The sequence below is a fragment of the Cyanistes caeruleus genome, chromosome Z (assembly GCF_971803275.1).
Source record: "Cyanistes caeruleus chromosome Z, bCyaCae1.hap1.1, whole genome shotgun sequence".
NCBI classification, from domain to species: domain Eukaryota; kingdom Metazoa; phylum Chordata; class Aves; order Passeriformes; family Paridae; genus Cyanistes; species Cyanistes caeruleus.
Genome location: NC_141732.1, coordinates 79,152,288 through 79,165,997, shown reverse-complemented (window position 1 = coordinate 79,165,997; position 13,710 = coordinate 79,152,288). Strand labels below are relative to the sequence as shown.

The 13,710-nt window shown below is 43.9% G+C and overlaps 1 protein-coding gene across 1 annotated transcript in view; it reads left to right on the top strand.

Moving 5' to 3' along the window:
• The first annotated feature begins 3,154 nt into the window (after nt 1-3,154).
• The window catches only part of LOXHD1 (lipoxygenase homology PLAT domains 1), a 122,747-nt gene continuing 112,191 nt past the window's right edge, over nt 3,155-13,710 (top strand). Inside the window, exons 1-2 of the mRNA XM_086869818.1 lie at nt 3,155-3,268; nt 4,073-4,257. Coding sequence (XP_086725944.1) covers nt 3,171-3,268; nt 4,073-4,257 — 283 coding nt within the window. The 5' untranslated portion in view covers nt 3,155-3,170. The remainder of the gene's footprint in view (nt 3,269-4,072; nt 4,258-13,710) is intronic.

Here is a 13,710-nt window from a genome sequence, read left to right as displayed (position 1 = left end):
TGACCTAGCAGGTGAACCAAGTAGTATTTATTTTTACCCAGAGAGTAGCATGCTTTAGGATGGTTTGGGCTCTACGACCTTCTGAAATCCTCCCCAATGCCCAGCTCCTCCAACTGCTGCTAAACATCCATGGCAGGAGCAGGCAGACCTGTGGGCAGCATTTCAGGCAGATGCAACCAAGAACTGACTCTTTCTAATGGTTTAATGGAGCATTTTTAAAATTTTGTTTGAACTGACATCCAGAATAACACTTTGTGCTTCTGTGCAGCCCTTAATCCATGGTGCTTTTGCTGGCAGTTCTGTGTGTACAAGGCATTTTCAGATAAAATACCAAATGGAAAGGCAGTTTAAATGACTGTTAAGCAGGGATTCAAAGCTAAATTGGTTTGGGTTACTCCATCACTGCTGAAGGTCATTATTTATATGCCTCTGCTGTGATCAGTATCCAGGTTTTCTGTCTGTTCCTAAGAACTCAGCTGTGAAAAGGGTTATCAGCTGTTAGCTGATCTAAAGGGAAGACTATTATCTACAAACATTCAAAGTTTCCTTTTCAAATGTGACTTTTCTTTAGTTGGTGGGATCAACTCTTTTTCATTAATCTTCATTTTTTTAAAAAAAAATTACTTGTACAAAAGTTTATTTTATGTTCTTCTGCAAACAAAATTGCATTATTGAGGCTTTCTGGTTGTCAACCCACCAAAAAGTGGCAAAACTCTGGTGGCACTGGCTCTGTTGTCAGTGACCATGGCCTGCAGATGAGATGAATGCAGAGATTTAAAAATGCTACACTCAAATATGTACCAGTTCTTGCGGCGACTTTTAGCAACACCACTAACCCAACCAGGGGACAACGTGTTCTGAATGATTGTACATTTGCAGCACCACAAGCAGTGCAGCCTGCAGGCAATTACTCAACTGAAAGGATCTGAAAACAGCCTCAGATAAAAAATTGAAAAAAAAAAATTAAAAAATATATATGTTAGAATTTCATATACCAGTCTTTGATGAAGCTCCTTGGATGTTTCTTACAAAGCAATTGGGAAAAATGCTGCAAAATATAGAGCTGCTAGAGCAAATCAAATATGTCAAATAACAAACCAAACTGAAACATATTTCTGGAGTTGCCCTGGCCTGTTATTTCAGATTAATGACAGGGCTCTTAGTGAAATTCAGGAGATCTTTAGACTGTTTATGGTCTAAAATCCCTGGGCTTGAACCCAGTCAAGCCTGAACATTGCAAATTTAGTGCTGCAATTTCCAAGTCATATTTTCCTGCTTTATTTGTCACCAGGGCTGTACAAGCCAGCGTGCCTCATTGTTTTGTGTAACAAGTTCCTTATGGTAATCTGGCTGTGAATGTCTCATTCTAGTCCTAGCCTGGACCAGACTCTGACATGGCCCAGCTGTAATTTTTCCTTTTCTTTCACTCTTTTTTTTAGCCTTAATTTCAGTGTAGCCATTCACTGTGGGATATTCCCTCACTCTCTCCCCACGCAATTGGCAGTGCTAGAAGGAAGGACTGGATTTTTCTTTCCTGGTGCTGTTGATGCTGCAGATCCATCTCAAGGGAAGAGACTTGTCAAAACTCTTCCTACCTTTCGACAGCAAGACTTCCCAGGGGTTTGGCTCCTGGACCATGTCGCGCTTTCCGGCGCTTCCCCAGGCTGTTTTGGGATGCGCTAGGCATCTGCTCAGGGGGCACTTTTGGACTCCCTGCAGAAGGAGGTTTTCTCCCCATCATCCACCCCAGCAACAACAGCGGAGGGACTGCCACAATCCAGCAGCCGTGGGACCGGTGCACTTTGAGAGCTTTGGGCTGATTATTCTCACTTAATACTTTCATGCCATCTCCGTAGCAGTCTGCAGCACTGCATCGATCTCTGAGCCAATGCGGGGAGAAGCTGCTGTCATTACGATGCTCATTCAAGCCTGACAGACTAATTGCCTTGCACTCTCTGGCTGTTTTCACTCCGGCAGCCAGGTTGGGGGAGGCTGAGCCGGCTTTAATTGCCTCTTGTCTTCACGGCAAGGTTAACCATTTTAGCCCTTTCGTACATCGGTGTCGCTCCGGGCACGGGGTTTGAAACAGCAGAATGGACAAGGAGGGGGGGCAGGAGGAGGAGGAGGAGGAGGAGGAGGAGGAGGAAGGCTGGGCATGGGTTTAGCAGAACACAAAATGACCATAACAAGGCACATGCAGGTCCTCCAGCAACGTGAGCAGCGGTGAGCGAAGCCAAACCCCCTTGCTGGGATTATTAATATTCATTGAGTTTCTGAGTGCAAACCGCTTGTCACTGTGGCTTTGCGCTGCTCGAGTGCTGTGGTTTCTTGTTCATTTTAATATGACTCCTGGATTTTGCTGTGTTTAATCATCCGTAGCCATGCTTAGCAGCCCAGGGGAAATGGGGGCCCATCAGGGAGGGCAGGTGGGAGAGGCTGTGTCTTCAGAGATTTGCCTTGATGTTATTCATAGTGTTTTCATGGAAAATATGAGCTTGAAAAAGGACAGAGGTGCTTGCCAAGGATAACACTGCAGGATAGAGGCAGAACTGGGAATTAAATTCTACATCCCCCGACCTGGGCCAGTAGACTTTATATTGCTTCTGCACTTGCACCTGTGAAATACAAACGTCACACTTAACACTTCACCAGAAAAGCCAAACCACTTCCTGCCTACAATTCCTTTACTTGGAATGAGGTACAAATTATAGGAGGAAGCACCAAAGTTTCAGTAGCTGTTTAAAAAAAAAAAAAAAACTATGGGAGATGGGCCTGGAAAGTTGGATGTGGTTGGATGCTTTTATCTCTGGCTGAGCTCTGCACAGATCAGTGGCCACACAGGGAACTTGCTGGAGCCCTTTGCTGCATCACCAGGAGCAGGTCTGCTTGGTGCCTGGAGGCTAGGATGACAGGAGAGGACATGTCTGGGAGTGGGACTCTGAGACGAAAAGCATATTGCATTTCCCTCAAAGCTCCTGCCTCAGCTTTTGGAGTCTGAGAAGGAAAAAAGTCTGCTGAATGTCAGTACTTAGAGCATCCAAAACCTGTCACTGGGGAGAGGGCATTGAAAACTAGGGCTTTCCAGCATTAGGAATGACGCTTCTTTATCCTTAAACGTTAGCACTTGTGTGCTTGCTGTCAAGGCTGCTGGTTTTTCACCATTCCTTCCGATGCATGTGCCTTGCAGGAGCAGCACGGCCTTTGAGAGGAGCAAAACAGATGTGTTCCGAGTGAAAACCAATAACGTGGGACAAATAAAGAAAATAAGGTACCTGCACAATGCTGCTACCACAGCACCTGTTCTGTGAGATGCTAACAGGATGACAGGCTGTAGAGGTTTAAGCATTGCCATGTTTTATTCATTATTTCTTAACGTGCTCCCATCAAGGTGAAGTTAAGGGGTGGTAAAAGCTTGTTTACTGCCGAAGATTTGAATTGAAGTGTGAAATCACCTACGGTATTGCTTATAAGTATCCATGCTCCCCACCAAGAATTGTATTTCTGTCATATGCACTCATGGGGAAAGACATTTAGGACTGTTTTTATGTCCCAATGGAGGTAAATGGGGTTTGCCATCCACTTTTGCTAACTTAGTGTAATGTAAATGATAATTATTATGTTTAACCACTGTCTGACTGACTGATATAAAATTTAAAATTAGTAAGTAGCACAAAGAAAGCTGGGAAGAGGTGGTTAAAACAAGGCAAGAGGAGAATAGAGCAGGAGGGGTACTGGGTGGGGGAGTCCCTTGTGTTTTAGATATACAGTGCAAGGTGAATGAATGCGTACATTGAATAAATGTAGGGATGTAGGTGTAAATGTTTGTGGTCACCTCCTTGCAGATAAAAGATTCACAGATTCACCTGTGATCTCTGCCCACATGGAAAGTTGTTATTTTTAATACACCCTGCAAAAGCCCGTAAGTTCCTTGAAACTCTTTGGATAGACAGCCATAAATGGGAATAGTGTGTACAGTTGCTCTAGCCTTGCTCAGTATATAATGTTCCAAAAAATTCCGGTGCTCGTGGCCAGTCTTAACCAGAACAGTAAAACAGGGTTGTTCTTCCTCTAGGATTGAGCACGACAACACCGGCCTGAACGCGGGGTGGTTCCTGGACCGGGTGATCGTGACCGACATGAACAGACCTCACCTCCGGTTTTACTTCCCCTGCAACAACTGGCTGAGCAAGGAGGATGGGGATGGACTGTATGTCAGAGACCTCATTGGCAGCCTGAATCCCATGGATGTGCCCAAAAGTAAGGGTTTTCAAACAAAAAAACCGACTTGGCTTTCTGGTGCCTTGTAGGAAAGGACGGGGTTGCTTTGAGATGATCTCATCATATAAAAAGTAATTTTGTAGTCTAAGCTAATTTAAGCTTTCTTTATAGTCAGTGGAGAGAGATATAGGAAAGCACAAGATGCCTCCAGAGGGTAATTTCTTCTTCCAGTGTTAGATCTGATGTCTTAGGGTGGGATAAATCACTGGTTGGAGAAGTTCCACTCATTTGTTGAGTACTGAGGGATCTGTGACAACAACATTAAATTAGATTGAATACCTACATGTAGATGAGAGGCATCCTACCCTGGAAGATGTAGCTGGTACCCCTGTGTGCCAAAGAGGCAGTCTGGTTGCAGTCCTGTCCATAAAGTGTTTCCAGTCTGGCGATGTCCTGCAGGAAATTTCCACGAAGGAGCCAACCCTTTTTCTGGAACTCCGTTTTGCTGATTGTGTGTATGATACCCACACTGGGCTGGTGCCTGTCTTTAAAGCGTGGTTTTAAGCTAATGACGTTGAAACTAAGCCAGGACAGCTTGCACACCAGACATGTGCTCTCAAATTGGTAGCAGCATGCTGGCCACACGGTGATGTATGGCGCATGTAACGTGAGTGGGAAGGCGATGGAGATGTGAAAGAGGAGCCAGCAAACCAGCCTCAGGTGGGGTGTCAGCACTCCATCTGCAAGTGCTAATGAGGAAACAGAGTTGTGTTTTCCTGACCCACTCACCAGGGCACTACTCCTTTCTGGGAGCTTAATTTTGGTTGTGGAACTGAAGGCCATCAGCCACAGGTCTGCAGGGAAAGAAAGCTGTGTGGTTTGATACTAAAAACAGGAAACTTGTGCTTTTGCTAGGATCGAATCTTATTAAGTATAATGAGTAGACCTCTTGCAATGATGTTGCTGACATTATCACTTAGGAGCAATTATTTGGTCAAACCAATTTATTGCCAGACTTAAGCTGTGCTGTGAGCATTGTTACATGCTTCAGAAGGGCAAAGTATTGTTGTTTTTATTGTGGTCATGTTAACAGTGAAAGAATACATGAAACTGACCCAGAATCGAGTTATTTTGCACTATTGTGATACAACCTTCTAAAAGAGTGCTGGTATGTTGAATATGTAAGCATTAGAGTGCATGTGAGTTAGCATGCAAAAATGTCTATTGACAAGACATGCATATTGGAGCATTTTAAAAATGCAGACATCCCCAGGGTGGCTTCCACAAGGGAATGAGATAACATCTGGAGATGATATCTGCTAAAACCCCACCCAGTTACTACTGAGGTTGTGTGTGCTGAAGTATCTTGCTGCTTTTTTAATCCAAATTGATTTGTGAAATGAAGACTCTGAGGTCACTCGAGGGGCAGGAGGGCTCTGGAGAAGGTAGAGTGTGAGTCAAAGCAATGTACGATTAAGGAGAGGTTCCTGTGAGGAGGAAGTCAACCATTCAATCTTAATAGATCTTTAAATGACACAGCACCTTATCTGAATTTATTATTGCCCCTGCCTGGGAGAGATGATTCAAGGGAATGTGTGTGATTTCCTACATCCTGTTCAACACCTGTCTCACAGCAGGAAAGGACTCATGGGCTAAACCCTCAGCTGGTACAAGAGAGTGCAGCTCCAATAAAATTGCTGGAGCTACTTTGCATTTCACAAGCAGAACAGCCAGTCCCAAGCACTCACTCTTCTGGAGAAGTGGCTCTGGGATATGCATGAACTGCTCTCCATGTGCTTGGCCCGGGAGAAATATGAGTAAGATCATCTCCTGAGCGTGAAAGAAGAGATTTAGGCAGGCGTTTGTCAGAAATGCATCAGCTCTCAGCACCTTTATCAGAGATAAACCCCGCTCCTGAGCGGCACAGGCACGAAGGCGGGAGCTGGGCTGAGGCCAGAGGCATGGGTGAAGCCTTGGAAGCCTTCCAGGTGGCAGGTCTGAATCTGTAAGAGGAGAGGGTTAGCTCAGCTATCTCAGGTTGCAGTTCCCCTTGAACCATAATTAATGAAAGATAAACATCCCCAGACTGCTGTGGTGAACTGTCAGCTGCAAATGTAAATGTATCTGAATTAATTTGCTTCCCTCTGGATCCATAAAGGTCTGAAATGAGATTGTGATGTGATTTTTGTTGTACATACAAATCTTTTGCCCTGAATTTGGTTGGTTTTTAGGGTATATTGTTCCTTCTTTCCAATGGATTAAATAGTGATGTTTACTCTTTGAGTATTAATATTTTCTAGGCCCCTAGATAACAAAAAATTATGTAAGTTTATGTAAGGAAATATTAGTAATTCCCTTCTAAGTCTATGTTCCCATTAGCAGTTCAGTGCCATATTCTTCTTTCTGGTTATGTCTCTTCAATCACATCTTCAATCCATTTATTTCTTCAGTTTTTCTTTATAAACCACTCAGACAGTGTTGTTCCCAAACTTAGCTTCATGCTTTGCTTTCATGCTCCATTTGCTGTCACAGTCAGGAATGTTTTTGGAGGTAATCAAACAAGTTTCCTCCGGGTTCCCTCTCCTGCAACACCTTCAGCTTTTGATCTTCTCCTGCAGAACTTGCCCATCTTTGTCATGAGAATTTACCTTCCTCTTTTGAACTGGAGGTCACTGCTGGGACCCTCTCTGTGCTTTGTGTGGGAAGGATGTGGGCTTGAAAAAAATAAACTCCTTTTCTTTGTCATATCTTTGCTTCACTGAAAGGGCATCTGAAGCCTATTTGAAGGGGAGCTGTTGGTGCTTAAACCAAAACTGACAAAACTACAGGCAGCCTCTTTCTTGGTGAGGAGCAGAGGCCAGATAGAGAATTCCTGTAGACTGTGAGTTCTGGAGGGGTTAATTTTAAGGAGGAAAAAAAAAAGAAAAGAGGAATAATTAAAAAATACAGAAGAGAATGTGTGGTAAAAAACAGTCAACATACAGTGGAAAAAATGGACATACACACACTCAAAACCCAAAAGTAGAGTACTTTTCATGATCCAAATAGAACTACCATGGATGTCTTACTTAGCAATTGCAGACACCTGAGTGATTGCATTTTCTTATCCAAATAACGTGCCTCCTGTCAGGTTCCCTGTGGAATGCCAGGCGTTTCTCAAGGAGAACAGGTTACATCTTAAGTGTTCCCGCTTGAATGGCCCTCTATTCCCTGTATTCACATCCACGGCATCGTATGCCCACGGGCCTTTGACAGGGATAGTGTCACAGATTCTTATTTACCCAGCGGCTTCTATTGGCAGCCTGGATTAATTTACACTACAGGTATTAATTACAAGGGAGGGCTATTGTTCGGCTTTATGCTGCTTTACTTGAGTTTATGAAGCCTTAGGATTGTATGGCTGTGGCAGAGCCTTTGTGCAAGAGACAGGCTCAAAACTGGAGCCAGGTGCTGGTTTTCCTTTGAGTGTTGCCAGTTTTGGATCACTCTGAGGGTGTCTGATGTCCCGCCAAAGTGTGTGTGGTGGGGGTGCATTCATAACAGCTTGCAGCTGCACTGGGAGATCTACTGAACTCAATGGAGGTGTAAAAGGACGTGAAATTCAGGAGCCAGTTCAGAATCACAGAACCCTTTAGGCTGGAAAAGCTCTCCAGGATCACAGATCACTGTTTCCCCAGCACTGCTCAGCCCACACTGACCCATGTCCCCAAGTGCCACATTCACATGGCTTTTGAATCCCTTCAGGGATGGGACTCTGCCCAACAACACTGCCCTGGACAGCTTGTTGCAGTAACTGGAATTCCCATCCCATTGTTTGATACTTGCAGAGGGGTCAGGAATCATTTGTGCCACCCAGTGAACAGATCCTCCTGTCCCCCACCCCACAGTGACTCTCATTTGCCTGGACCTCACTGGCCTTTGCCTCTTGGTCTTCATCCCTGCAGGTGGGACACCAAGGCTGTGTCTTTCTTCATCCCTGTGTGTGATGAATGTAGATTTTTACCACCTGGCTGGAAAGCAGGGAGCCCTGAGAGTTGATCCTCATGTGGGTAGCAGGGTTTCTCAAGACATAATACCAAAACATATCTGCAAGGCTAAGTTTCATCCAGATTCATAAAAGATGCTGAGGTATGGTCAGGCTAGATGATATGTTGTTTATCCAGCAATAAAGATATTTTCTCTGGGGGTGACCACAGGCAGTTAAGGCTACTCAGCTGCTTGAGGTTAGCCTGGTCTCTGTGCAGTGTAACCTCCAGTTATGCTCAGAACAAGGGAAATACATATTGGCTGTTCCTGATTTCCCTTGAAACCTCTCACTAATCAATCAATTCTCTGTACATGCTTTTCTCTGAGAAAGCAGAATCATTCATTTGCAATGGGGATGTTCACTCACTAGGTCCTTAAAGTCATGCTCAGGAGCTCAGTGAGCTGAAAATTAATTCAGTCTCCTGTGCAGGTTTATCTTATGCTAACCTGTCAAATTTTGGTCAAGTCTTTGCAACCTGCCTGTTGCAAATGAGGTTGAGAGCCAAGGACTGATTTTCATCTGGCTTTTTGGCCATCAGAACCCTAAAATTATTTAGGATTGGACATGATGTGTTATAAATGTGCATGGGACAGCAAGTTATGTCGAACTCCTTCAATGTTGCTTATTCCCAGTAGGACAGAATTGCATGTGTGACACTAAACTACTTCAATCTCTACTATTTCTGAGTAAAGTTTAATCTTTTTTGGACTAATAATGAAAGTAAGGAGCACATTAGTGTGGCATGCCTCAACCTTAAGGATGGAAGAGTTCTGACACAGTTGCATTGTGTTTAATTTTTCCATACTTAAATGTGTTGAAAATTGATCACCTATTGCTATGCCTTATTATTATTGCTATTATATAAAAAAAAAGGATCACAAGTGGAGATCAAATACAGCTTTTCTTTATCTAGGGGTGGGTCTTTTAAAATCAGACATGACATTTCTGTTTTGCTGAAGCAAGAAGCAGTTTTGAAAGGGAAAGTTGTTGGCTGTGTCAATTCTGGGCTGATTTGGGGCCAATACACGGTGCACCTGAGAGTTTGCATGGATGTGTCCTAAGGGTAATGGCTGTGAAGTCACAATGAGCAGCTGGGATTTGGATTCTAATAAAGTCAGAAAAGTGGTGAAATTTCCCGGGGCGCTCACACAGGCAGAGGGAGGTCTTGCCTTTAAAAACGTTAGAAAAATGTTTATTATCAAAGCATTAACCTGCTCTTGGTATTCTAGGAGGTTTTTAGATCCACTGTGACCTAAAACTCATGTATTTGAGCTGTGAATGTGAGGTTACACCTTTGCTCTTTGAAGGGTTCTTGGGTTAAGGCTTCACAGTTCATTGTTCAGAGTTTTAATGTTGGCTGTTGGCTGACTTGAAGGCTTGTAAGCACTGACCTGGCTGTGACTTGAGGAAACATCTGGAGCAGCAGGTATAGGTGCACATGACTCACTTTGAGTCAGAAGGTAAATCCTTCTTTCCATCCTGGGATATGCACGCCCTTAAGGGCGGGGCTGGATCGGAACTAAAGCTGTGGCCAATATTCCCCAATAACCAACTGATGTTAGAAGCTCAGGTAAGGAGCAGAATTCGGAATGAGAATCACCAGTTGGTGATGCCCTGTCAGATTCCCAACCTCTTTTTATAAAAGGTTGGGCTTGAAGACCAGCACTGGTCCCTCATGGAGGAGTTCTCATCCCTGGAGGGATTTAAAAGCCGTGTGGATGTGGCACTTGGGGACATGGGCTAGTGGTGGCCTTGGCAGTGCTGGGGGAATGGTTGGACTTGATGGTCTTGGAAGGCTTTTCAAACCTAAGTGACCCTTGGATTCCTCTGGGATTTGTTTCAAAATGAGGTCACACAATTTCATGGTTTTGGAAACTTTCATGATGGAAAAAATGAAAAAAGATTATTTCTAAGGACACACAAGTTGAGGAAGAGGGAATGAAATATTAATACAAGTTACCTTCTCATCAAAATTCATCTTTATTTACTCTGAAAACTGGAAGTGTATAATCAGCACAGGAAAATGCAGATAAATATATTTATGAAATACATAAGAGTTGTTTGCTTCTGAGTAATGGCAAGTACCATCTGTGTTCAGGATGAGGCCTTGCTGCATGGTGAAGCATTCAATAAACAGGGTTTGTAGAAGGAGTAATATCTTTTACAACCCCTTTTATAACACTGGGAAAAAATTGTTATGCTATCTGGCATAGTAAGTATCCAGAAATGTCTTTTCTTTTTAATCAAAAATACTTCCTTTGTTCTAACAAGGACTTTATTTTCCCTGCAAACTTTGTTCAGCTTATTGTCACTGTGTCCAAAGTGAGGCAGCTATAGACATTTTACTTGTCACACTTTTTTTTTTCCTATTGTTTTTTCTCTAAAGATGGGTAAAAGGAATGAGAAAAGGAAATGTAGAAATAAAAAGAAACACTGCAAAACACAAAAAATGCACAGAGCCCTGAAACAGGGCAGAAAAAGAGATTTGTAATTCACATAGAGAGAAAATATTTTGGAGAGGCAAGAGTGTGTGGCTGGTACATAGATCTCTGTGTACCCAATACAAAACAGAGAGTACAGCATGTTTTTGAAGACATGTAATAATTTTGACTAATTATGTCTATATATGGAAATTAATTCAGCTTTCAGTTTTGAAATGAAGTAACTTTAAAAAAATATCTGATCTATTCAAAGCAAGACTGAAGTACAGAGTTAACAATATGATTTTCAACAATACCATAAAATTATTTCACTCTTATTTCTTAGAAAAAGTGCTTAAACCAAGAAGATATTTTCAACGATTTCTTCAATTTTGATAATAGTAGATCTGGTGAAAGCAGAAAGCAGTTATTTCTTTTCTGAAATATTTGCCTTTTTTTTTTTTTTTTAATGGGCTCCCACCCTGGGGCAGAGCTAATGAAAAATAATGATAAATCTTGGAGAATTAGATGAGCAAGGATTCCTGCACTGCTGTCACAAGGTGGGTTGCCATGTGCTAAGCTCCATGCTTCTGCAACTAAACCACTATTGTCTCCTGAGCAAGGTCGTTTAAAGCTCACTTCAAAAAGTCATCATCACTTTGAAGTCACAGTAGGAACATGAGTTTAGCATATCCTACAAGCAAAGCCTCCTGCATGTGGTAGATTGCCTCTCACAGGCCCTGCAGAGGGATGATCCAGGCTGAATCCTAATATATTAAGTGTTTTGATGCACGCTTTGGTTTCATGTAAGAGCTGCAGGAAATGGAGGTGAATCTCATGGTTTCTGGCCTGGGTGGGGAGGCCAAGGAACTGGGGTTCATTATAGGAGGGGCATGAGACAGTGATGGAGGGTGATGCAACCTTCAACAGAGCCACAGAATATCACAAAGCCACAAGGACCCCCAAGGAACATCAAGTCCAAACCTTGACCTTGCACAGGACAAGCCCAGGAATCCCACTCTTTGCCTGAGAGCATTGTCCAGACGCTCCTTGAATCCTTTCCTTTTCCCAAGCATTAGGCATCCTTGAGTGACAGCAATAATATCTCCTAACAAAACACTTTTGGAGAGCTCCTGTGAGATTAAAGTGCTGAACCAGGGTCAAGCCAGCCTTGCATCTTTAGTGCTCTCTCTAGTGATGGGAACCCCAAGGCCTCGCAAAGTCTCTTTAGCATTTCTCCCCTCCTTTTGTGTTTTGGCAGAGGCAAAAGCCACGGAATCAGAGAATGCTTTGGGCTAGAAGGGGCTTTTAAAGGTCAGCTAGTCCAAGCCCTTGCAACCAGCAGTCACATTTGCATCTAGATCAAGTCACTCAGTGCTCTGTCCAATGCAAAACTCAATCTCCAGCATGCCCATGCTCCAGGTATGCTGGTAGTCTGCATTTCTAGTTTGAACCCTTGGCTAAAGATGCTGTTCCCCACCTCTGAAGGAATGGCTCATTAATAAATGTAGCTCACAACTACCCTTGAAAGAGATTAACTATTTTTGAGCTCTGAAACTATCCTTTGAATTCAATGCTTTTCTGAATGGGAGTTAAAATAAGTATTCTTTGTCTGGGTGGCATTGCTTTGTGCAAGAGCAGGACCCAATTTTGAGACAGAACTGGCTGCTGGTGAGCTCAGCAGAGCCCCTCAGCTTTTACAGGGGTTCCTTTAGGCTCTAATTTTATTTTCCTGTGCCTAGCTGTCTCTGGGGTCCCTGCTACAGTGTCACAAAGAGGTTTAATGGGTGGGCTGGCTGAGTGTTCCTCTCCTCAGCATTTGCAGAGGCTCAGTTGCTGGATACACAAGACCAGCAGGACATCTCCAACCAGAAGGTCACCAGCAGATAATCTAGGAAGAGGTTGCTTTATCCTGGTGGGATAAGCTCTCTGCCAGGACAAACAAGAACTAAATGCAAATGTTTGCTGTGAATCAAGTGTGTTGGGAGGCCAGCTTTGTGCCTCAGCCATAGTCTGTCTGACATTTTAAGGATGCTCTGACCCAGAACTCTGTCATTGAAGAACATGCTGTCAGCAGTGGTATAAAGGAGCTTCCACTTTGACAAGTCAGTCCCTTCCATCAAGTAGAGGTTTTGTCAGACAGTTCCTGATGGGCTGGAATGACTGACTCGATCTGACAGGCAGGAACCAAGGCATATGGGTATTAAACCACCGTCCTGAGCTCATGCAAGGCTGTTTCAGGTTGAAATTGTACCTTGTCAGCCAGTCCAGGCACCTGCCTCTCCCTCTAGCAGCAATTCTTTCCACACTAGCCACAAAAGTATTTATTTCCCAGCAGCAATTCAGAGATGGTATCAGTGCCTCTCCCCTATCCACCCACCCCCTTCCCCACAGCCCCCTCCCAGATCTGCCTGCCCAGTGCTGAGCAGCACAGGATGGATCTCGAACACTGCCGCTCTCGGGAGCTCTGTGAAAACAGACAGATAATTGCTAAGAGTTGCCTTGTGAGAAGTATCCAACGCTGCCTAAGGCTCGATTCCTTGCTTTTAGCCCCATGTGCTTTGCCTGTGAGGGCTGTGACATTTCCCAGATATTGGATGCTGCTGCCCTGCTCCGAGGTAGGTCAGGCACATGGGAGGCAGGCACGGCTGGGAATTCACTGCACCCCGCAGGAGGTGATAACCCCAGGTAATGAAGCACAGTCAACTTGGTTTTCCTGCCCAAATCTCACACTCCTGCTGCAGGAAACTCAGCAGATTGTGCGTAAACACACTATCTAATGCTCTAAAAAATAGCAGATAAAAAATTTCTTGAGGCAGTTCTATCCTATGGTGCTTCAAGTGACCATGATATCATATTGCTAAATAAATGACATTAACAGATGAATATCACAGGGATGGACAGTCAGCTGCAGCTTGCAGGTGGCAGGATTTGGCTGGGATATGTCTGTGTATTTTCCATGGTTGGAGGCAGGACAGAGGCTGCACAGGAGCACCCAGGGATGTTGGATCTGGATGAAAAGATTCTGGGCAGTGTATGGGGCTA